Consider the following 22,250-nt stretch of genomic DNA (forward strand, 5'->3'; position numbering starts at 1 on the left):
CCAGAAGTAATAGCAGTGCAACTTCTACCCCACTTGGGACTTGTGCAAGTGCATTCAGGCTTGCCTTTATTCAAGACAAATCCAGATACATACTTGCCATCTTTCACAGATTACAGTTTGAGGTGATATCTTCTCACACTTTTCTCCCACTTCCTTTACCCCCAAGGATGTCTGCATTTAAAAGCAATCTGGACAAAAAGACCTGATTGCATTTTGGCTCCCAAGCATCAGTAAGCCCTTCCTTTTACAATAGGGGTAGGCAATAATTTTACTGCGATCCACGCCAAGATTTTGGAAAGTGGTTAAGGACCGCACTCTTCCAGGATATTAATGCAGGAGATGTGGGGTCTTGGATGGAGGATGGGTGCAGAAGGGAGACTGGAGTCTGGGAGTTTGGGTGAAGGAGGCGGTTGTGACCTAGGGCAGGGGACTGGAGCGCAGAGGTTCAGGATGTGAGCTAGGGTAGGAAGGGACTGTGATCCAGGACAGGTGATTCGGGTGCCAGATCTGGGAAAGGATATGGGTGCAAGAGGGGGACCGAGGGTTTGGGTATGTTGAGGGCAGGGGGAGGGGAGGACAGAAGGTTAGGACAGGGAGGGGTTGGGGTGCCAGAGGCAGGCTGTGGCCAAACCAGACTGCCTGCCTGCCAAGCTAAGGCTTGCAGAGCTTAAAACATTTCCCAGCCAGCCATCCTGCCTGCTTGCCTGGCCATGCGCTTCACTGAATAACTGAGTCGAGGAGAGGAGGCGTGGTTCTTCTTGGCTGCCTGTTATCAAACAGTCAGCTCCCATTGGCTGGTTTGAAACAGTGTTTCTGCATGGTGTGCAGGTCTGCGGGGCAAGCAGGGGAGTCTGCCTGGGGCTCCCTGCTGCCTCTGTGGGCCAGATCTGGTGGCTTGGCAGGCCGGATGTAGCCCACAGCCATATTTTGCCCACGTCTGTTTTACAACATGGCCTTTGGTAAAATGCTCTACAGAAGAATTCAAAAAGGCCTTCTGAAAATAGAGGTATAGATTTAAGGTTAAATGTCATCCACTATTCTGATTCTCCCATTATTTTCAGAACTTACATAAGTAATTTTCAGTAACAGTTATTAAGGCCTATACTCTTAAAAGCAAAGTCAACCATGCTGGTCTGAGTTTTAATCCTTACCAACACACCACTGAAGTCTGCATATTACAAGCATTTAGTTACAGTGCAACAGACTTTCATGAAGCCAGCAGTTATCAAACAGCAAATTATGCTTATATATTAATGACAGCTGCAAAAATGCATTGGAACATGTTTAGTGGGAGATTTTTTTCCTCGCTATCTGCTGAATCAAGAGTGTCTTATGAAATTGCATTTTACGGGTTACTACTCTGCCTAGTCTTTTCCTGTGGTCGTATTTTTACTGGCAATTTAATGATCAGGTTTCAACTCTCCACCCATGAAGTACACTTCGCAGGGGAAGCAAAAAGTAGGGCTAATTAAACCTTGCTAACTGAAAACTTTGTTTTGTAATAGTTGGTTAAACAAATGCATTCACATATGGTCAGTATTTGATCAGCTTTAGTTTTAAGTGAATTCACACATTCAGCTTATTTTGCATTTGTAGACAATCTACTGATGTCTTCAGTAACTATCCTGCATGTTCTTCAGCCCCTGCAGGCCAGAAGCCATGGAAGAGATTGCAGAAGGTTAACAGTAGAACACTTCTGACAGGTGAATGACTGTTTGAATTTGACCATACAAATTTCTTTCATTGTAAACAAACACGTGATTCTATTAGATTTTTGGATGTTGTTTGTAAACAGATCCCCCTTTAGAACTACTACTGAGACCATTTTTGCAGTGGCACAAAAAGTGTGACTACAAATATGTATACATAATCTTATTAAAGTATCATATCAGAGAGACATTAAAAAAAAAAAACCTGCCACCTCTGAACATCCCTCAAAATCCAGAGACAGTTTGATTTACAACACAAACAAGTTGTTTCTGGCACCACTGATTGTAACTGTAATTAAGCCAGCATGAGCTATAGCAACTATAAAATGGGAAAAAAGTCAGTTACCAAAAAGTGGTGTGAAGACGTCAGCTCTCGCTCAAGAAAATTCTCAGAGAGCACTGGATCTCTGTTTCAGGCAAGGTATTCAAATAAGGTATAATGAGCAAGTTGCTTTCACAAACTGATGCATGTCAAAAATTATAACATGATGGGGGGGGGGGAAGAGGGAGGCACAAACAAGCATATTCAGTGTAGGAGCAGTACAATGTACTGGAAGACATTGTCACATTGCAGATCCAAGTAATAACAACCTCTGATCTTTTGCCCCTTTCCCTCCTGACAAGTTATCAGATGTTGATAGCTACCCCATGGTCAGTATCGAATTATTTTGTAGTGCAGTTATCAGATAGTTGTTGACAACTGTTAGTATTTTCTTGTGGTGACCAACAGATAATTTTACCAGAGAGACTGAAAAGGTAAGTCAGATAAGGCACATGGATAAAGAGGCAAAAATTAATTTCACAAATGCAGTAAGGCTTTACTAAACTGAATTCAGTTTTTTACCTAGGAGAAGCAAGGAATTTGGCACAATGGTCATGGTGTAAAGAAAGAGTGAGAATTCTGGGTCTATATTATATTCAAGTAAATGAGCTGGTGACATCTGATGGAGGATGAAAGAACATCCAATGTGTGTCAGTTTGTTTTTGGAGATTTAACTCTACAAAACGAGTTTGCAAAAATAGTCAGCAGAATTTCCCTTTAATTTTCTTCAAATCAAACCTGGCCACCTTGGGATTGTACAAACATTTACTATTTCAGTCCCAATATCTGAAGTGTGGAGTCAGATACTGATATAACCATGAGCAAGCTTCTTTATGCTAGAAACTTGGGGGGGGGGGGGGGGGAGAATTATACATTTCTGAAGTTAGGCAAATGAAGGAAATATGAGACAAACTAATGAACCAATACTGAGTTCTATGGGAGCCAGAGCACAAAACTAGATTTTAATAAAGGAAAGACTTAAATCACAGTTCTGATGCAGAGGAAAAAATAAGTTTCTATCCTGGTTTAACAATCTTTCACTGGGGTGCCAAACTGTAAATGTCATGGATGTGGTCTTGTTTAGCTGAACAGCCACTACTAGCAGCATGCCAAGAGATAAATCTTGATCTTATTCAGTGTCACTGGCAGTTTTGCCACTAACTTCAGCTGGAGCAGGGGTAGACTTTACAAAATGGAGATCACAATTAAAATAATAAAAGCAATTTAAAATTATAAAATGTAGAATAAACTTAAACACTGAAAACTGATCACAACAGATATGCATATTACAGCTTAGAAGGGAGGGGAAAAGCACCGCTTTTTCAGTCACACAGGAGAACCAATAATATGCTCTCAGCTGTTCCTAAGAAGTGATTCCTTTGTTGAGGTCTTTCCACTATCTCTCAGTAGTACTCAGGCTATGGTACTTTCAGGAAATCATCAGAGAAAAAGAAACTAAGTGTTTCGTTCTCAGCTTCAGGACAAATGGTCTGATGCAGTTTAGTTAATAATAATAAAAAAAAGTCAGACATCTGGACAAGAGAATGTCTTCTGCAGAAGGAAACTAAAGCTAGCAGACTGTCAGATTTCAAGAAGAATGAAGTGAGGTGTGTGTTGGCAGAAGGAGGCACAGAGAGAAAGGGCTTGTGAGCATCTTTGATTACTAAAGCTACTTTTCCTAGGCTACGTCTACACTGAGTTCTCGGCAAAAATATGCTAATTAGGGACTCACTTGAATGAGTCGCAATCTCATTTGCATATTTTCTGCCGATCTGTTTCTGCGCTGGGGTTTTTGTGCAAAAACAAGCAGCGTGAACATTTTCTTTTGTGCAAAACCCCCTTTTTCCACAAGATCCTTATGCCCCCCCCCCCAAAAAAAGGTGTACCGATCTTGTGGAAAAAGGGTTTTTTGCACAAAAAGAAAACGTCCAAGGATCTTGCGGGAAAAGGTATTTTTGCGCAAAAAGAAAACATCTACACTGTTTGCTTTTGCGCAAAATACCCCAGTGCAAAAATGGATTGGCATGAGTCCCTCATTAGCATATTTTTTGCAAAGAAAACTCAGTGTAGAGGTAGCCCTAGTGCATGCATGAAGTTATTTAGAAAAGTGTTTTTCCACAGGACAGTTTACCAAAGCAGGTAGTAGTTTAGGGAGCCACTAGGTCTGTAGACACAGCAGGATACATTTTAACACATGATACTGTCTGTCAGTAGCCATTACACCCTTTCATCATAGGCAATTATTACAACCATAGGTACTTAGATGGCAAAACAAGTCGCTTACTACAAGGTCATTATCAGAGTCAAAACAAGACTGAAGGAGTCTGCTTCTCACATAACATGGGATTCTAAACGTGGGTATTACACATCTGGGCCCTCATCTGTCCAGATGGTACACTGGCTCTTTCATTAGCAAACCTGGTCAGGAGATAGTATATAGACACTCTGAACAACAATGCACCTTTCCCCACAACTATAAATTGACTCATAATCCCATAGTAGAATTAAGGACTGCTTCCTGTGAAATTCACTTTAGTCAATGGGAGCTGGAAGTTCTCACCCCTCTGTAATGTCACTTATTCAAAGGCCCAGAAACCCGTATTTAAGAAGTTCAACCCATATCTTTTGGGCAACTCAAAAAGACAAAAAGTAAAATAAGAACAGACATGACAATAAGACAAATGCAATCTGTACAAGAATGATAGTTCAGGAAGCATCAGTCCACTATGCACTCACCTGGTACTGGAGGCAAAGTTATGTTTCAAACTGTGTTAAGAGATCTCTTATTTCTGGGGTCAGATGCTCTACTGCCTTTGCAGCTTCTGAAATAGCTTTCCGATACATCCCTTTCTTCTTACGATTAAATCTCAGTTTGAAAGATTCAGAGAAAGGAGAGAGTTTTGAAACAGATAAGAATGAGGTTGTTGGAGAACCAAACCACGATACTTTAGCTTCTCGCCAGGAAGGTTCTCCATTTTCCTTCTGGCTAAGGTTTATGTCAAGAACACGTGCTGGCCACCATGGAAAACCATGAATTTTACCCCAAACAATATCCCCCACTGAAACAGTTCTTCCATCTTCAGTGACACATTTAGAGACACTCTGTGTATGTAGTCTAACTGTTAATGGTGGCACAATCTTACGCTCATCTTTTGAAGATGAAGAGACAGACGCATCATCACCAGGTAAAAAGTCACACATTTCTGGTGATGTTACTTCTGAACTAGAGGATTTGGATTCGTCTAGACTGTCATTGCTACACACTGATAAACTGGAAGAATCTGCCTTCCTTTTACGATAATTCATAAGAAAAGCCAAGTTATCATGTCCATCTTTACCTTGGGAAAATCTTTTGAAGTCGTCATCTTCACCTGAACTCCCTGAAGACATCTCTGCTAAACTTCTATCTGCAGATTCATCAGTGTAAAATGCAGCAGGATTGGACTCCCTGCTACTCTGAAGGACATTTATCTCATCAATAAGTTCAGCTTTATAAATGGAAACACTCTGACCATCATTTATTCGATGGGGTTTCAGTCTGATTTTTGGAGGTGGAACATCTGCACTGGAATGCACCGGCCTAGTTAACTTCAGTTTTGGAATGGAAGCAAGTTGGCTGCTTGCTGACTTATCCATAAAACATTTGGTTTCCTGACATCGTTCAGAGTCTCTGTTCTCCTCTTGGTCCTCCCCTCCATTCTGCAATATCCGCTGTGAACAAAATGGTTTAACTGAGCCATGAATCCGGGAGGGAATTTTTACAACTTCGCCTTTACCTTGAGGTGTGCTATAAGATATTTTTATAACTGGAGTTCGATGCACCAATTCCCCAGAAAATTTGTCTTCCTCTCTCTTTTCTCTTTTGTTCCTTTTCTCTATATAATCAGAATCACTGTGCTTTTTTTCCTCTTTGTCCTGAATGCTTAGTTTCCTCCTAGTTTTAGCATTTTGCCTGGCTTTGTTTGCTTCCTCTGGGTTCAGAGTGTTTTTACATTTTTCACAGAGCACTTGCCTGGGCCTCAGTCTAATAGTACTCATGATAAGCCTTCCTGGGTCTCTATTTCGTGACAACCGTCTTTTTGTCCTCTTTATAGTCCTTGGTGGTGGCTGAGGAATCCATTGGTTATATGTGTATCTTAACCATAAGGGAGGAGGAAAAGGAGCTCCCTCAAAATAGGGAGGGTAAGGAGGAACGCTGCCTGGAGATGGAGGTGGCAAAAGAGGAGGAACCTGTTCATCACTGTTTCCTTTGGGAGGTTTTTCACTAGAAAGCTGTGACTCAGCCTCACCCTTCACTGGCTGTCTGCCTTCAGGAACCCAGTTAGTGCAAGCATCAGCAGGAGGTTCCTCTTGTTTTGGCAGCGAAGTTGGTGGAAGGCAGAACAACCCAGACCTATAGAAGTGTAGAGGAAAAAAAATACACAAGTCAGAACTGTTGGAAAGAAGTTTCTTTGACAAGATTAAACTTACCAAAATGCCATTTTCTGAAGGAATATTTGCCCAATTAAGTAATATAGGCCAACATTTCCCCTTCGTTTTAAAAGAGCAGCTAATATTATCCTGTTGAAAAAGTACCCTCTCAAACTGTATAATCTAATTCTTAAAGTGGAAAGTCCAAAGTGACCTGTGCACTTTACCATTATATTAGCGAAGTGGGTACATGTACCGAAGAGTTTTGTTTCTAGTCTACCACCATGCACACAATCCAGAACTAGATTTACTTTTAGTACAGCCACACTCAAATAAGCCAGTCATACCATGGAAAAGATAAAGTATGGAAGAACAGAACTCTGCAAGTCTTTGGAGCACTATTAAGTCTTTTGGAATGTTAGGCTTTTATGACTTAAATTTTCAGATTACTGTGCAACATTTGAACCACGTGCACATGCCAGTCAGGTCACTGAATGAGTAATTTCCCAATGTGCACATTCAAGCATGGGATTTTATAATAGAATGCATGTTCCCCCTGAACTCTTAATCGTCTACATTTAAAAATATATACACTTGCTATTTCTCAAGCTAGCCAAATCCAGCAGAAAATGTCAAATTTTTATCATAGAATATTACACTTTTCATACACTCCTGAGCATGTCATAGGGCCCCTCCCTATCTAAAGAAATGAAAATTTGATTTCCACAGATTTCTTTTGAATAGTGACAGCCAGCTGTGCCAACAGTTGTTACTGAATCAGGCATTATATCTGGGCTAATCTCCGAAATCTTAGTCAAGCAAGGCCCAGGGTCACTTCTGTGGAGAATGGAAAGCAAGATAACGAGTAGAAATACTGCTTAATTGCAGCACCAGTCTTTGTAGATTTTCCCCTCCCTTTCGCTACCAACATGTTTGGGATATATTTTTCTGCAGTGGTTCACTTCTATGCCTCGGCCTGGCCCTCAGGATTTTCTTGCTTGTTCAGAACCAGGGCATGTAATGGTTAACCAAGGACTATGCTTTGGACACTAACCTAGCACTTCATTGTTCTGAAAGTTCACCACTTCAGTATGAAAAATGTTGCCTAAGAGGAAGGAATTCACCTTTCCTTGCAATAGAGCAGTAAAGGATTAGTGGGAGACAGATTTTCCATAAACACATGACTCTGACAAAATGACTCTTTGTAATATGAAATTCTACTTTGTGTTTAGGATTTATTAAGCAAAAGTGAGAGCATTATGTTCCACTGACTTTCGACTGTCCATTCTGTTATTGACAGATTGAGAATAGGTAAATTTCAAGTTCTTCATAAAATAGTCTTTTTTTTTTTTTTTTTTTTTAAAGAAGGCCATCATGAGGCTTCCATGTTTATTGTTTCAAAATGATTCCATGTGATATGCAATGTATTCCTTTAACAAATATTACAATGGCTTTTCTGTGGGCCTCAAAACTCGACGAGAGCCAACCCACATTCTTTCTGATTGAAATATCAACACCAAGACATCCCAGACACAAAATTTTGTTCCAATTCAACCTTTTTCTCCAATATTTTGATGGCAGTAAGAAATGTAGCATGAAATTTGTAGCCATATTTTTAAGCTCCAAACTTCACCTTATACTTTGAGGCAAGCCGGGCCTTGGCATAAGTGCTAGAACAAGGGATGCTACAGCACACCGTGGTTTAAATCATATAGAAGATTGACAGGGTGGTTCAATGGCTCCCGCACCCCCACTACACGTACTGTTCCAGCACCCCAGGACCTTGGGGGAGATACCCTATTGAATGTTATATTTTATAAGATCAGTTTTAGCAACCATAACCTGCTTTAAAAAAAACAGAAAGAACAAGACTCTCCATTCTTATGGACTGGAAGCAGGAAACATTCTCCTTTTAAGGCAGATCATTCTAATAAAGGTCTAGATGAGTTAATTTTATCCTGTGAATTTCTACATGACATTTATTGTATCCCACAATTCTCTTACCAAGACACAGCTACATTGTCTCTCTCCACCCAAGATATCTATTCTTCTCCTTATCCATTTTCTTCTTTTGTTCAACATCCTCCTCAGCCTTCAGCTACCATATAAAATTAACTCAGCAAATAGCAATTAGAGTGACCAGTGCAGTATAGCTCCCTTATACTTGACTGACATACCTGAAACATTTTTTCTGTCTGGCTCCCTGGAAACAAGCTTGTTGCAAATCATATTATTACATCCATTCTTAGTTTCTGAAAGTAAAGGGCTAAATTTTCTTTAGGGTAAGAAAGTTTCAATTTGTTATTGGATGGTACTTTTGAGCTTGTTTTAGAAAATCTATCATCATCTTGATAAATTGTGCTTAGGTTTTTGTAAAGTAGTTTTCTATCTTTGGGCGGAAACAAAATGGAAAGTTTCAGGAGGAAATAAATGTTCAGGTAACTTTGGTAATGCTGATATTATGAGCTCTTCTTGCAAGTGTTTAACTTCTTAAATAAATGTTAAATGTTTTGCAAGTTAAGCTCTAAGAGACAAAGAAGAATGGAAGGCAAAGGCCAACCACAGACTATTTTATCTTGAAACTATTTAATCTCCTCTCTAGCACACCCTTTCCCTCCTGCTATCTGCAGCGATCAACTCCTGCATAAAGAGAAGGTGGCAGGTGCCAACACAGGTCAGCAGAAAAGGTATTTTGTCAGCCCCAGCTCACACAATAATTGAGAAGTATGGAAACTCCCTCAACCGCACGTCCAGTCTCTTCAGGAGAGCAGCACAAAGAACCCATCAGTATTCTTTTGTTGGTTACAACAAGTCAAAATAGGCAAGCTGATTGAGTCTCCCAGGAGCTTCTCCTGATTGGTCTCCAGAACATGCCTTCAAACTGTACTGGTGAGGCTGCTGTATTTCCTTCAGCACCATGTCCCCAAGGTGGAACACCTCCCACTCTTGCAGCAGATCTTCTTAAAATACTGATGTTTCAGATGACAGTTGCACATCAAACAGAGACCCTCTTCTTCCTAAAGAAGCATTAGTGGAAATCACGTACAAGCTCATACCAAAGAAGAGAAATGGTGGCTTTCTTCCCAAGTCTGGAATAGTCCCTAATGCTTCCCCTCTCAACATTAACCAGAATATTCACATTCCTCTATTTTATTATGATAACAGGACACTGGTTTCATTTTTGTTTTTGCAGACATTGTTAATCACCAAACTCTTATGTGATTTGGGTGAGAAAACCCATCAAGAAAAAGAAATTGCTTGTATGAGTCACAATTTTGGCACCAATTCATCTCTATCTTTGTTCTTTAAAAGTTCAAATAATTTAGTAACTGGATAACTACAAACTTTTAATTAATTAATATGGAGATATACTGATCTCATAGAAGTGGAAAGGACCTTCAGAGGTCATTGAGTCCAGTCCCCCACCCTCATGGCAGGATCAAGTACCATCCCTGACAGATTCTCCCCAGATCCCTAAATGGCTCCCTCAAGGATTGAACTCAACCCTGGATTTAGCAGACCAATGCTCAAACCACTCAGCTATCCCTCCCCACAAGTTGTCATTTGCCCTTTCTAAAAAGAAATTTTCTTTCCTGCAGAGAAATTGCAATATATTGACCATTTTTATACTTAGACACTACCTTATCTAGGGGACATTAATTTTCCAAATTAGGAGAAAACTAGCTTAGTCTAAAAGTAAAGAATTAAAGTTCTTACCTACAATACAGAATTTAAAACCAAGATATTCTGTTCTGAGAGCTTTACCTAAAAATGGAAAGACTCTTAACATATTTGCTATAAAGCAGCCATAAGTGTGCATCCAGCCTGAGATATTAGTGGAGTTTATAACGGAAACCAGCATAATGCTCTTACTCTCATAGCTTTGTCAGAACTGTGAAATATTTTACCTATTGAGTTAGAGGGAATGGTTCTGGCTTGATCAAATAAAATTTTATGATAGAGAAATTCTACCTTCCAATGGAGTAGAATAAAGAAATCCCATTCACCTTACTCTTAGACTATGTCTACACTGCAGGATTCTTGCACAAGAAACTTTTTGTGGAAGAGATCTTCTACAAAGTCTTCTTGCACAAGAGCGCGTCCACACTACAAAAGCGCATCGAAAAAGCGATGTGCTTTTGCGCAAGAGAGCATCCAGACTGCATGGATGCTCTCACAAAAAAGGCCACCCAGAAACACTTCAAGCAGGGCTTAAGGTGACCCTTGCTTCTGAGGGCTGGTGCTGGAGCTGGAGCCTTGCAGAGACATGTGCTTAAAGGGACCCCCTAGACAGCCATTTCTCTGCTGCTTCTGCATGCTTACTACCTCTTTGAGGGACAGGAAAGCTCTAGCAGTACCTGCTGTGGTTGCCCGGTGCTTTTTTGGATGCCACAGCTTTTTCCCCTTGTGCCGTGGAGCCAGAGCTGGCCTGGGCATGTCCTGGCCCCCCATGGCTATGCTGCAGTTTGTGCAGCAAGTGATTCATGCTGCCATGCTACTCCTGTAGGAGCTTGACCCCTGACCACAACCTCAAGTCCCTCTCCCTGGGAGCAGCTGCTACACTCTGGCAACCGCAGTCCACTGTGGAGACGTGGTTTTGGAGGCTGGACACCAGTTCCGACTGGTGGGACGACCAGCAGTGGCTCTAAAATCTTCCACATGTGGAAGGCCACCTTTTTGGAGCTGTGTGCCTGGCTTACCCCTGCCCTCCGGAGATGCAACACCCACCTGCGGCCCACCATCCACCTGGAGAAGCAGGCTGCCATCACCCTTTGGAAGCTAGCCACCCCAGACGGTTACCAGGGAGTGTCCAACCAGTTTGGTATGGGGAAGTCCACCCTCAGAGCCTTCTTCATGCAGGTAAGCTGCTCTCGGGCTGCAGTCCCTGAATATGGAGGGGGGGGGGAGGAGAGAAGAGAGCAGGAGGGGCTGGGAACTGTACAAGGTGGAGGGGAAGAGAAGCCCCATCCCTGGGGGGCTTGTGCCATCCCATCCCTATACAGCCCTGCTGCTGGGGGGCAAGGGGCAGCATCAAAGGGTGGCTCCTGGGATGCTGAGGGAGAGAAGGAGGGTGGGCACCTCCTAAGGGCTCACACACCCCTTCTCCCATGCTCTGTTTTTGTGTCCTTCTGCAGGTGATGAGGGCCATCAACTCCATCCTGCTGCAGAGGGTCATCCGGCTCAGAAACCTGGATGCAATCATGGACAGATTTGCTGCCCTGGGGTTCCCCCAAGTGCAGGGGAGCCATAGATGGGACCCACATCCCAATCTGAACCCCAGAACATCAAGTGGCCCACTGGTTTAATCAGAAGGTCTACTTTTCAATGGTGCTACAGGCCTTGGTCCTCCACTGAGGACACTTCACGGACATTTTTGTGGGGTGGTTGGGCAAGACAAATGACGCCCGCATCTTCAGAAACTCCAGCCTGTAGCGCGAGCCCGAGGCAGGCACCTTTCCCCCCCCCCCCCCCATACTGGGATTTTGCAGATGGGGATGTGCAGATGGCACTGTGCATCATGGGAAACGTGGCCTACCCCCTCATGCTGTGGCTGATGAAACTGTACACCCAAACCCCAGCAGGGAACAATTTAATGCCTGCCTGAACTGGGCCAGGATTCAGGTCGAGTGCGCCTTTGGCTGCCTCAAGGCATGCTTCCATCCAGTGCCTACTGATCCACCTCGACAAGGGGGAGCACAACAGTCCCAAGGTGGTCGTGACATGCTGGTGTCCTCCACAACACTGTGGAGAGGAAGGGGGAGGCTTGCCCCTTGGGCTGGGGGGCAGATGCCAGCCACATGCGTTTGAGCAGTCCCAGACAGCTGCCATCCACGAGGCCCATCAGGCTGGGGTGCGCATCCAGAAGGTCCTACGGGAGAGGTTCGCTCAAGCTCTCCAGTAACTGGCTCCAGGGCCACCGCACTGGGGCCTGTGGTTTGCAGCCCTATCCCTTTCCCACCACAACCCCTCCCTTTACCCTTTCCCTGACCTCCCAATGAACCAAACAGGTGTGTTTAACAAAAAATAAACTATTTATTGTACATAAAAAAGGTGGGCAGAGGGAGGGAGACTCAGAACTGCAAGGAGTGGGGGGGGGTGGCTCCATGTGCCACCTCGGGTGCGGGGGCCTCATCGGGGTTCTGGTCAGGTGGGAGCAGGGAGCACAGGGAGGTGGCCAGGATGGGGGCTGGATCAGGGTCGGCAGGAGTGGGGTCAGGGTTGGCAGGAGGAGGGGGCATGGGCATCACCTGGGGAGGGAGAAAGGCATTGCTAAGGCGGCAAGTGGATGGGGAATGGACATAGCAGGGGGCACAGGAGGGTGGGAGCCAGGAGTAGTGGCATGAGGCAGGTGTGCCGCCATGCTGGCCATGAGGTTACAGCGCTCCAGAAACCGGCTCCAGGCATGTTCAAACCGCTCGAGGTCGGCACGGACCTTATGCATCAGCATCTGCCCCATCCTCTCGAGGACGGTGATATGCCACCGCATCAGCTGCTCCTGGAACCTGGCATGCATTCACGTGTCCCGGGCTGTGGCACCTGGCTAGGTGGACTGGCTGGCCCTTCACTGCCAGCTGGTCTGGCTGTGGAGAACACACAGAGAGGCAGAGACTGTCAGTCATTCCTGCAGACACTGTCCGAGGTTGTGCCGCCCTCTGTGAGCAACGACCAACCATCCACGGCCCAGAGGACTGGGTTGCCCACTTCCTCACCCCCTCCCCCACATCCACAGACAAGCAGCCAAGGGAAGTGTCCAGCCACAGTGGGATCCCATCAGGGGCAGCAGAGGAGCCAGGAGCAGCCTGGGCCTCCCTGAGGGCCGCACACACAGGGGTGGCTCGCAGCACTGTCTGTGGTGCGTGAGGGGTCAGGCCTGCACCCTTGTGTCTAGCCTGCTTCCAGCCGGTGCACCCTCTCCCTCCCCCCATAGCAGGACTTGTGCGCCCAGCAGGATCCCAGGCATACTCAGCGGCCGCCTGCTGCATCCACATGCCACACAGTAACGCTGCACATGCACAGACCACAGCACAATGTCCAGCCTTCGGTGCACAGGGGGTGGGGTGCGAGTGTCGCTGCCTCCCCCACCCTCTGTGTGAGTGACAGAGACCACTCACCTGAGGATCCCTCCCAGGCCTCTGAGGTGGCCTGGGAGATGTCCTGGCTGACGGACACCAGCTCCAGGGAGAGGGTCACAATGCCTCTGTCTTCCTCCTCCTCCTCCTCGTCCTTGGTTGGCTGGCCCTCACCCTCCTGCTCCTCCTCTGGCTGGAGCATGACAGGGGTTGGCAGCCCAGAGTCCACAAAGGTGTGGGGTCCTGTAGTAGAGGCAGGTGTGGGGTCCTGCCCCTGTGTGCTCGGTGGCAGGGACGTATCCCTGGAGGAATTCTTTGACCTTACTCTGAACCTGTTACATGGCCCGGGGTGAGTTTCAGTGCTCCTCCAGTGCCTGCATCACCTGGCCATAAATGTCAGCGTTTCTCCTCTTGGCCCAGGGATCCTGGAGCCTCTCATCCCGGCCCCACAGCTCCAGGAAGGACTCGATCTCCAGGCCTGACCAGGAGAGTGCACACCTCCTGCTCCCCCAAGTGAGTCCTGAGACCCCTGGGGCTGCTCTTGTTGAGGACCAGGGAGATTGAGGGGGGCTTCAGGAGCAGACATGGCTTGCAAAGCAAAAACCCCTCTGTTCTTCTGATTTACTGTAAATGTCAATCAGCTATAGCAAATGGATACTGATATATGGCCAGATTATAATTAATCCAAAGCTATTTTATCTGGGAAAGTTCAGTGAAGTGAAGTCACTACCCTAGTACGAGAGAGAGAAAGACAGAGTGTGAGTGTGAGTAACGAGAGGTGTTTCTAACTTGGCTTATCCTCTACACTTTAGCCTTTCCTTAAAGTCAATCAAGGGGCAGCGCTACAATAAACGGTAGAGCTGACGACTAGTTAATATTTATATTGTTGTAATGTCAAGAAGGCTCAACCAAGCTAGGGCCTCATTATGCTAGACTCTAGACAACATTGTAGTCAAGCGATAGCCCCTAATGTTAGCTCTGTGTAATCTAGAAATAGTCATGTTGCTGCCACATCCATCTCCAAGGCAGCAGTTGAATCTGTTCATCGGCATGGGCCCAGCCCTGCCACAAATAATTCTGGTGGCTTGGGAGAAACTACCAGCCTCTGGGACTGAGGGATTGCCCGGGCTATCTATTACTCAGAACTCAAATCTAGGGGCTATTTCAGATCCCTGGTTGCTCCAGCATGTTCAGTTAACAGCTGTAGTGGCCCAGACGGTTTTCTGCTCTTGGGGAAAAGGATCAGTATATAGGGAGGTTCACAGTTATCCTTACCTGGATCATGCTGAGAGTAGAGTATACAGTGCACTCTCTGGAAGGCTCAAGGTGGGGCTGCACCCCAGTGTTGCTTAGCTTTCATGTTTGTTTCTAGGTGGGAGTTTAAATTGATCATTTTGGTTTTGGATCTGCCTTGACAAAGCTGTCCCCACAATCATAACTGCTAAAATGAGCTAAGCACAGAACTGCAACACCTGTCTAGTCTACTAACTGAGCTCAAGGTCATTCCAAAGATTTGTTTGAAGATTATAGCGTGAAACAAAGCAACTGGAAGTTGAACTCTTTATAGATTAAATAACTAAAGATTGGCAGTGAAATAGAGCCACCCCCGCCCAGGAAAAAAGATTTCTCTGTTTGCTCCTAGGGGAATTCTGCACCACTGCATTTGTGTGGAATTCATGTGCTGCACATTTTTCCCCCTGTAGAAAATAAATGTTAGTGGAAAAGTGCTGCATTTATGCCTTTCATCCACTGGGGACTACTGGGGCACGAGAACAGCTGCCCCTGGGACCAGCCCTAGCTGCTGATACAGAAGAGAAGAGGATGCTTTCCTCACACGCACTGCCTATGCATCCAAGTCAGGAGGGACAGAAAACCTGGGGCATATAGTGCTGCTGTGGGGGGAGGGGAGGAAGGAGCACAGTCTAGGGTTTGGAAAGGCTGAATGGGAGCAGAGGTTCAGGGCTACACGGAGACAGGCGTAGATGTGCCTGATTGCATGGAAAAGACTAAGGGGTCAGCTAGAGAATGCATGATAGAGGTTCCCGAACAATTCCACCTTGCCCAAAAAAACCTCCATTCCATAGGTTTCCCACCACCCACACCCAATAATCCTTCATGTTCATATCCAGACTCCCCCCACCTCCTAGCAATAACTTCCTTCAGAGCAGTGCAAAGGCATGGGGTGAAAACAATAATATGATAGGAGCAGAGGGGAAGGGTGTGGGAAATATGGCTCTAGACCAGTAATCCCCAACCTTTTGAAGCACAAGATCACTTTTTGAATTGAAATGCGATCCAGGATTTACCTCTAACCCGACCACCCTTGCCCCCACCTTCTTCCCGCCCCGTCTCCAAGGACCTACTCCTGCTCACTCCATCCTCATTCACTTTTATCAGGCAGAGGTGCAGGGGAGGGGGATGCAGGTTCTGATCTTGGCCAAAGGATTTGGAGAGTGGGAGGAGCTCTGAACTGAGCCTGGGGCAGGGAGTTGAGGTGCAGGGGGGGTGTCAAGATACAGGAGGGGGTTTGGGTGCAGGGAGTACTCAAGACTAGGACAGGGGTTTGGGTGCAGGAGCAGTTCAGGGCCAAGGCTCAGAATGCGGGCACATTCTAGGTGGCTGCGGACGCATCCACAAGTGGCTGCCGGGTGGTGGTGCAGAGGGGCTAAGGCAGGCTCACTCCTACCCTGGCCCTGCACCACTCCCAAAAGCAGCCAGCAAACTCTCTTCATCCCTGTCTCCCCCCTGCTCTATGGAGATGTGGCATGGGGAGGGGCAGGAGACACCCAGATATCAGAACCCCCTCCTCTTCTTCCCATGCCTGGCACAGCAAGAGGTGGCTCCCAGGGAGTGGGAGGCAGCTCCAAGGCAAAGGGTAGGAGCAGCATGGCAGTGCTGAGAGGGGCAGATGAAATGCCGGCACTTGACAGCCTCCCAGCCAAACCTGTCAGGATCACCTGTCAAAGGCTCCAAGATCTACCAGTAGATCCCAATCTACTAGTTGGTGACCACTACTCTATACTGTATTTTAATTGAATTAGAGCTCTGTATTAATAGGCGTAGTAAGGAATTTTTTGTTGTCTATATTGTTAGAGACATGGCATTCCACATGAATTTTGAAATGACTAAAATAGTTGAATTTGGCATAACATTGTGTTAGTGTTTGCAACAGGGCGCCTCCGCACTGTACTCAGGAGGGCCATGGAGAGCTAGCCAGGGAAGGCAGAGAGGGTGCCGGCACGGCTGAGCTGGGAATAAACGCACGGCCGGAGGCGCGGACGGATGACGTCACCCGCCGGCCTGGCAGACTATTTGGGAAGTGGCCAGGGCACATGGGAGAAGGAAGCATAGTGTGGAACGGGACACGAGGTGAGTTGGGAACCCTCCTTGGGGCGGGGCCAACAGCATAACAGGGTATCGCGAGGGTGGAGTAGGAAGCGGCCCAGAGCAGGGCCGTGGAACCAGAGAGCGGGTGGGGTTAGGGGTTACTACCCCAGCTGCTGTGGAGGGATACACTAATCCTGCCTTAGGGCCCTGGGCTGGGGCTCGGAGAGGAGGTGGGCCTGAGCACCCCTACTCCGCCACTGGGAGCAACTGTCGGTTCCAACATGATCGGGACTTTAAAGCGTGTTTTCGGTATTACAAGGACTGAGCAGAACTCATCGTGGTTGACCTGGTGTGGGTACACAGGAGTGAAGGGAGGACACGAGATGCCACTCAATAAAGGAGCCATCTGGTGAGAACCTTTGTGCCTAGACAATTACTTCACAGTGTTATTCTGACAGATCAAACACAGGAGTATCTAATGTGTCTGAGCTCTGGACTAGTTACCATAGTACTGCAGACAACAGGCAACTAATATCCAATACTGTACCGTAGTATATTGTCTGAATCCAAGAGATGCATCTAAAGCAGTGGTTCTCAAACTTTTTGGCCCATGGACCACCTGGCTCAATGTAAACTTTCCTGCAAACCACCAGTTGCTAATGGAAACAACATTACATCTGAGCCATTTTCCTAGTGCTTCAACTAGAGAGAAATGGTTTAATTTAAACAGATTGTTTTTATTTTTGCATGTTAGTTTATCAAACTGCATTTTAAATAAAGTAAAATATTAATTTATGTTCAACACAAAAAGATTCAATGTTTTATTTATGGCAGGAGTGGGGAACTTTTTGGAGTTGGAGGCTACTGACCCACAGAAAAATAAAATCAGTGGGGGACCACACAAACCAGAAGCAAAAAACACCAAACAAACCACACGCCACACCAACCACCTCCCAAAACCCCCTCACTGAAGTGGCTCCCAACTAAGACACCACACTCCTCTGGTGCTCCAGCCCCACCAGGTGAGGGGAAGGGACAGGGAGGACTGAGGTTCAGGGCTTCCCATAGGCCAGATTTACTTTCCTGGGGTTCTGGATTTTATGGAACGCCTTAGGCTCTGGGGTGGGGACAAAAATTGGGAGTTCAGTGTGTGGAACAGGGATGCTAGTGAGTAAGATAGGGATGGGGTGCAGGATCTGGGAGGTAGGGTGCAGAAGGGGGAGAAGTTTGAGGTCTGGGTGGTATCTGCGTAGGGTGCAGAAGCAGGCTTGGAGTAGGGTGTCTGGGTAGGGAGAAGGAGCAGGAGCAACAGTGGATGCAGAAGCAGGGTAGGAGTTAGGCGTCTGGCCAGGGGCAAGGGTGCAGGAGTAAGAAAGGTGCAGCCTGGGCATAGGGTATCTGGCCAAGAGGGAGGGTGCAGGAGCAAGGGAGGGTGTCAAAAGCAAGCTGGGGGTGCACAGTCTTGGGTAGAGGGAGGGTAGTGAGGGGGTTGGGTGCAGGGGTCTGGGCATAAGGGGGACACTTACCTGGCTTTGTGCCCCCTTGCAGTGGGGAAAGTCTCACGAGTCAATGCATTTCTGTTCCCCCAGAAGGATGGAGAGGGGGAGGGAGCTCAGCCTCACCCTCCCCCATGCAGCAGAGCCCCCATGCAGTGGGGAGGCTGCAGCACAGCTCGGCTTTCCGCTGAGGGTGTGGGAGGGAGGGGGAAGAGGTGAAGAAAGCCATTGAAAAATCAGAATGGTTATCAGAGAAGTAGTGAGAGAGACCTCCTCACACAAGCCTGCTGCCTGATTTGCAGAATACATGTTTAAGCTGTCTTGTGGACATGAGCATAGAGTTCCAGCCTCGGAGGTTACACATTTTTAAAGGCATCTCCTTCTAGCCCACGGTGTCCCTACCACTGAGGCAAGGGTCCTCTGCTCAAGAGCCCTTTTCATCATTGGCCAGTCAAAGGTTTGGAGATCAGCCCCTCAGTCAGTCCAAGGGTCCTTTTCTCCTTGCTGGCTGCCCACCAGCCAGGAGGAGGGTTGGGGGAATCCAGTCCCACCCACTTACTCCAAGTTCTGGCCCAGGGTCCTATGAAGTAGCCCCAAGTGGGGCTGGGAAACCTGGCCCTTGTCCCACTGAATAGCAGCCCCTCCCTAGACCACTTCCCCAACCACTCCCTAAGTACCCCCTCCCTGGTGTCTTGGAACAGGCCCTTTCAGCTTGCTTCCTACAGGGCTCGCCTTCGCTCAGCCTCTCCTCTGGTCCACCCTTCTCCTCCTCCCCCACCCTGCCTGAGGGTAGGGTTTTATTACGTGCCCACAGGCTTTAACTGGTGGCAGGTGTTCTAATTAGGCTTCACTCCAGGCTGACTGCAGATGGGCTTCAGGTGCCTGCCTGACCTAATGGCTGAGCCACAGTCTCTGGCAGCCTATTCAGGGAACATAAACCCACATTCCCAACTCCCCACGTACCTGCCCTCCACCAGGCTTCTGCAGCCCCCCCTGATTTCAGGCTGACATATTAGCTCTTAAGGAAAACTATGCTACACAATTTTAAAGGTACTCCAAAAAAAGTTTTTTGCACACAGAATTAAGACTTTTTTTATGATCTGCCTGCAGCTAAATAAGTTTCTGGACTGGCATAGTCCTTCTAAACTCGCAGCGTCCAATACACTAGTCACATGTGGCTATTTGGCCAATTGAGTGTGGGTAGTTCGATATAGCAGTAGCCCCGGCTCCCCCTCTTGTTCCCCCCACCCTTGCTGCATCTTTCTGATAGTCAGCAAGGTGTGTGTGTGGGGGGGGGGGGGGGAGCGACTAGTCAACTAGTGTGTTGATCTGATAAGCATTTGCTTACTGGATAGTCGACTAGTTGTTCACATCCCTATGACAAACCAAAAGTATCATCCACACAAATCAGTGGTTTGAACTGATAAGAGTTACTGTCAGACCCAGTAAAGTCTGAGTGCATGCTGTTTAACTGCAGTGAAAGATGGGCTCCGTATACAGGCATTATTTTAAAGATTAACATATAGTTGCATACCAGGGGTGGGTAATAATTTTTGGTGGGGAGGGGCATGCTACTCCAAGATTTTGGAAAGTGGTCAAGGGCTGCACTTTTCTGTGGAGGAGGTGCAGGATCTGGGATGGAGCTTGGGTGCAGAAGGGCCCACGGGGTAAGGGACTGGGGAGCAGGAGACAGTATGAGGTCTGAAAGGGAGTTTGAGTGAAGAAAGGGGTTGTGACCTGGGTCAAGGGACTGGGGGGTAAGGTCAGGGAGGGAGTGTGGGTGCAGGAGGGGTGTAGGAGGTGGTACAGGGTCTGGGAAGGAGTTGTGACCTAGGGTAAAGAGGTGCACAGGATTTGGATGGTAACCTGGGGGAGGGAGTTGGGGCACAGGAGGGGTTGGAGTGCCAGAGATAGGCTTTGGATGGGAGGCGCTTACCTAAGTGTCTCCCAGCCAGCAGCCCTGCAGCACCCCAAGGCAAACTGGGTTCCCTGCCTGCTGCAGCCCCAGATCACTTAAAACTAGGAATGTTAAAACTTGGTTAATTGACTATTCAATTAACCTCATGAATTCTTATTGGTTAGTTGACTATGCTATAGTCCCTGGGCTACCCCTGTCTGGCAAGAAGGGGTCTGAGCTCCAAGACCCAGCACGAGCCAGAACTGAGCCAGGCTGCCCGCCCACTGGGCTCTTAATACTCTTTAAATGCAGAGGCACAGTGGGGGTAGGTCCAGGACCCAGTGAAAGCCAGGACTGAGCTGGGCTGCTGACCAGCATGCTAAAAAGTGTATTGGCAAGGGGTGGGAGGAAATGCACGCATCTATAGCATTAACCTATATCGACTATACTATTACATCCCTACTTAAAACTGCAGGCTGCTCCCTCCATATGGCTCTCAACTCTGGAAGGAGGGAGGGGGTGGAAGAGGCTTGCATTGCCCCCATTCTCCAGGCCAACCTCTCAGCTTCTTATTGGCTGGTTGTTTCTGGCCAAAAGAGCTGAGGATTGGGCTGGAGGCGGGGAGATCACATGAAGCCTCCCCCTCCCTCCAGAGCAGAGGGGCACACAGAGCAACCCAGTGCTTAAAAACGCAGCTGCTGCGTGCCTGAGGCTACGTCTAGACTGCAGCCTTCTTTTGGAAGAAGCTTTTTTTCAGAAGAGACTTTCCGAAAACACTTAATCTGAAAGAGGGCATCCACACTGCAAAAGTTCTTTTGAAAAAGCAGATCACTTTTTTGATGCGAGCGCTGTCACATCTAAGCTGTGATTGCTATGGACGGAATGGCCACCAGAGCACCTGTGCCTTTTTTCTTCTTCCGAAAGAACTCCCTCTTCCCCGTCCACACGTGCCTTTTTGCAAAAGTGATCTTCAAAAAAAAAAGGGGGGGGGGGGCGCGCTTCTTCCTTGTAGAATGAGGATTATCAATGTCGGAAAAACTCCTCTGTTCTTTAGATTTTCTTGCAGAAGAATGCAATTGCAGTGTGGACGTTCCTTGAGTTTTGTTGGAAAAAACGGTTGTTTTTCTGACCAAACTCTGTAGTGTAGACATACCCTGAGGGTCCAGGCAGGGTGGCCTACAGGCCAGATCCAGTGCTTGGTGGACTGGATCCGGCCCACGAGAGGTGTCTGGCCATCCCTTGCTATATAAAAATCACCATTTTTGTTTTTATACCTCGTGTGCGCATGCACGTGCGCCTACCTATATCAGCTATGGGCCAGAAGCTGTGATATTGAAATGTTATTTTCCTCTGAAGAGCAACATCTGTTCTGTCATTGTCAGAAAAACACGGACTGTGTGTGCAAATTCCTGTGATGCTAATGGCAAGGCAAGGCTTAGAAAAAGGATTTACCCAGGCAACTTTCTGCTAACCTAATGGCTAAGTCTACTAATTAGGGATGTAAAATCCCATTTAATTGGCTAACCAGTTAAACAGTATGTTTAACCAGTTAACTGATTAAAGGAGGAAGGGGGGGGAGAGGAGGAGGGAGAGGAGAGATGCTCCAGCCCAGCTGGAGCAGCCCCAAACTGAGTCTCTTTCCTGTGAGAGCAGCCTGTGGCAGGCCAGGTTGCCTCTCAGATAGGGGCTGCTCTGGCATCCTGCCCACTGATAGGCTAGTAACATTTTTTAAGGACTGTGTTTCTTAGCCAAGGACAGGAGATTCAGACCTTTGCTCTCCAGAGAAACAACACATGGAGGAAACAGCCTCCCCCAATGCTGGGAAAGAGAAGGGTGTTATGATTGCTACCAAGGATCTGTCCTGGACCCAGCTCAGAGTCTTTGGTTTTCATCTCACCCTCCAGATAGTAGATTTTTGATAAAATGTGGGAGTGTCACCATTTCCTCCCCCCCCCCCCAAAAAAGCAGTAAAATTTCATGGCTGATAAAAGATAGGGTGAAGTCTCTTCTGTTCTCCCT

General features: G+C 46.9%; 1 protein-coding gene across 2 annotated transcripts in view; it reads right to left on the minus strand.

Moving 5' to 3' along the window:
* PWWP2B (PWWP domain containing 2B) overlaps nucleotides 1-22,250 on the minus strand; it is a 46,465-nt gene that overhangs the window by 18,255 nt on the left and 5,960 nt on the right. Inside the window, exon 2 of one of the 2 annotated variants that reach the window (XM_006136627.4) lies at nucleotides 5,370-6,424. In XM_006136627.4, coding sequence (XP_006136689.1) covers nucleotides 5,370-6,424 — 1,055 coding nt within the window. Of the gene's footprint in view, nucleotides 1-4,767; nucleotides 6,425-22,250 lie in introns of both variants that reach the window. The other variant, XM_006136626.4, reaches the window with a different exon arrangement.

The sequence above is a fragment of the Pelodiscus sinensis genome, chromosome 8, assembly GCF_049634645.1.
Source record: "Pelodiscus sinensis isolate JC-2024 chromosome 8, ASM4963464v1, whole genome shotgun sequence".
Taxonomy (NCBI): domain Eukaryota; kingdom Metazoa; phylum Chordata; order Testudines; family Trionychidae; genus Pelodiscus; species Pelodiscus sinensis.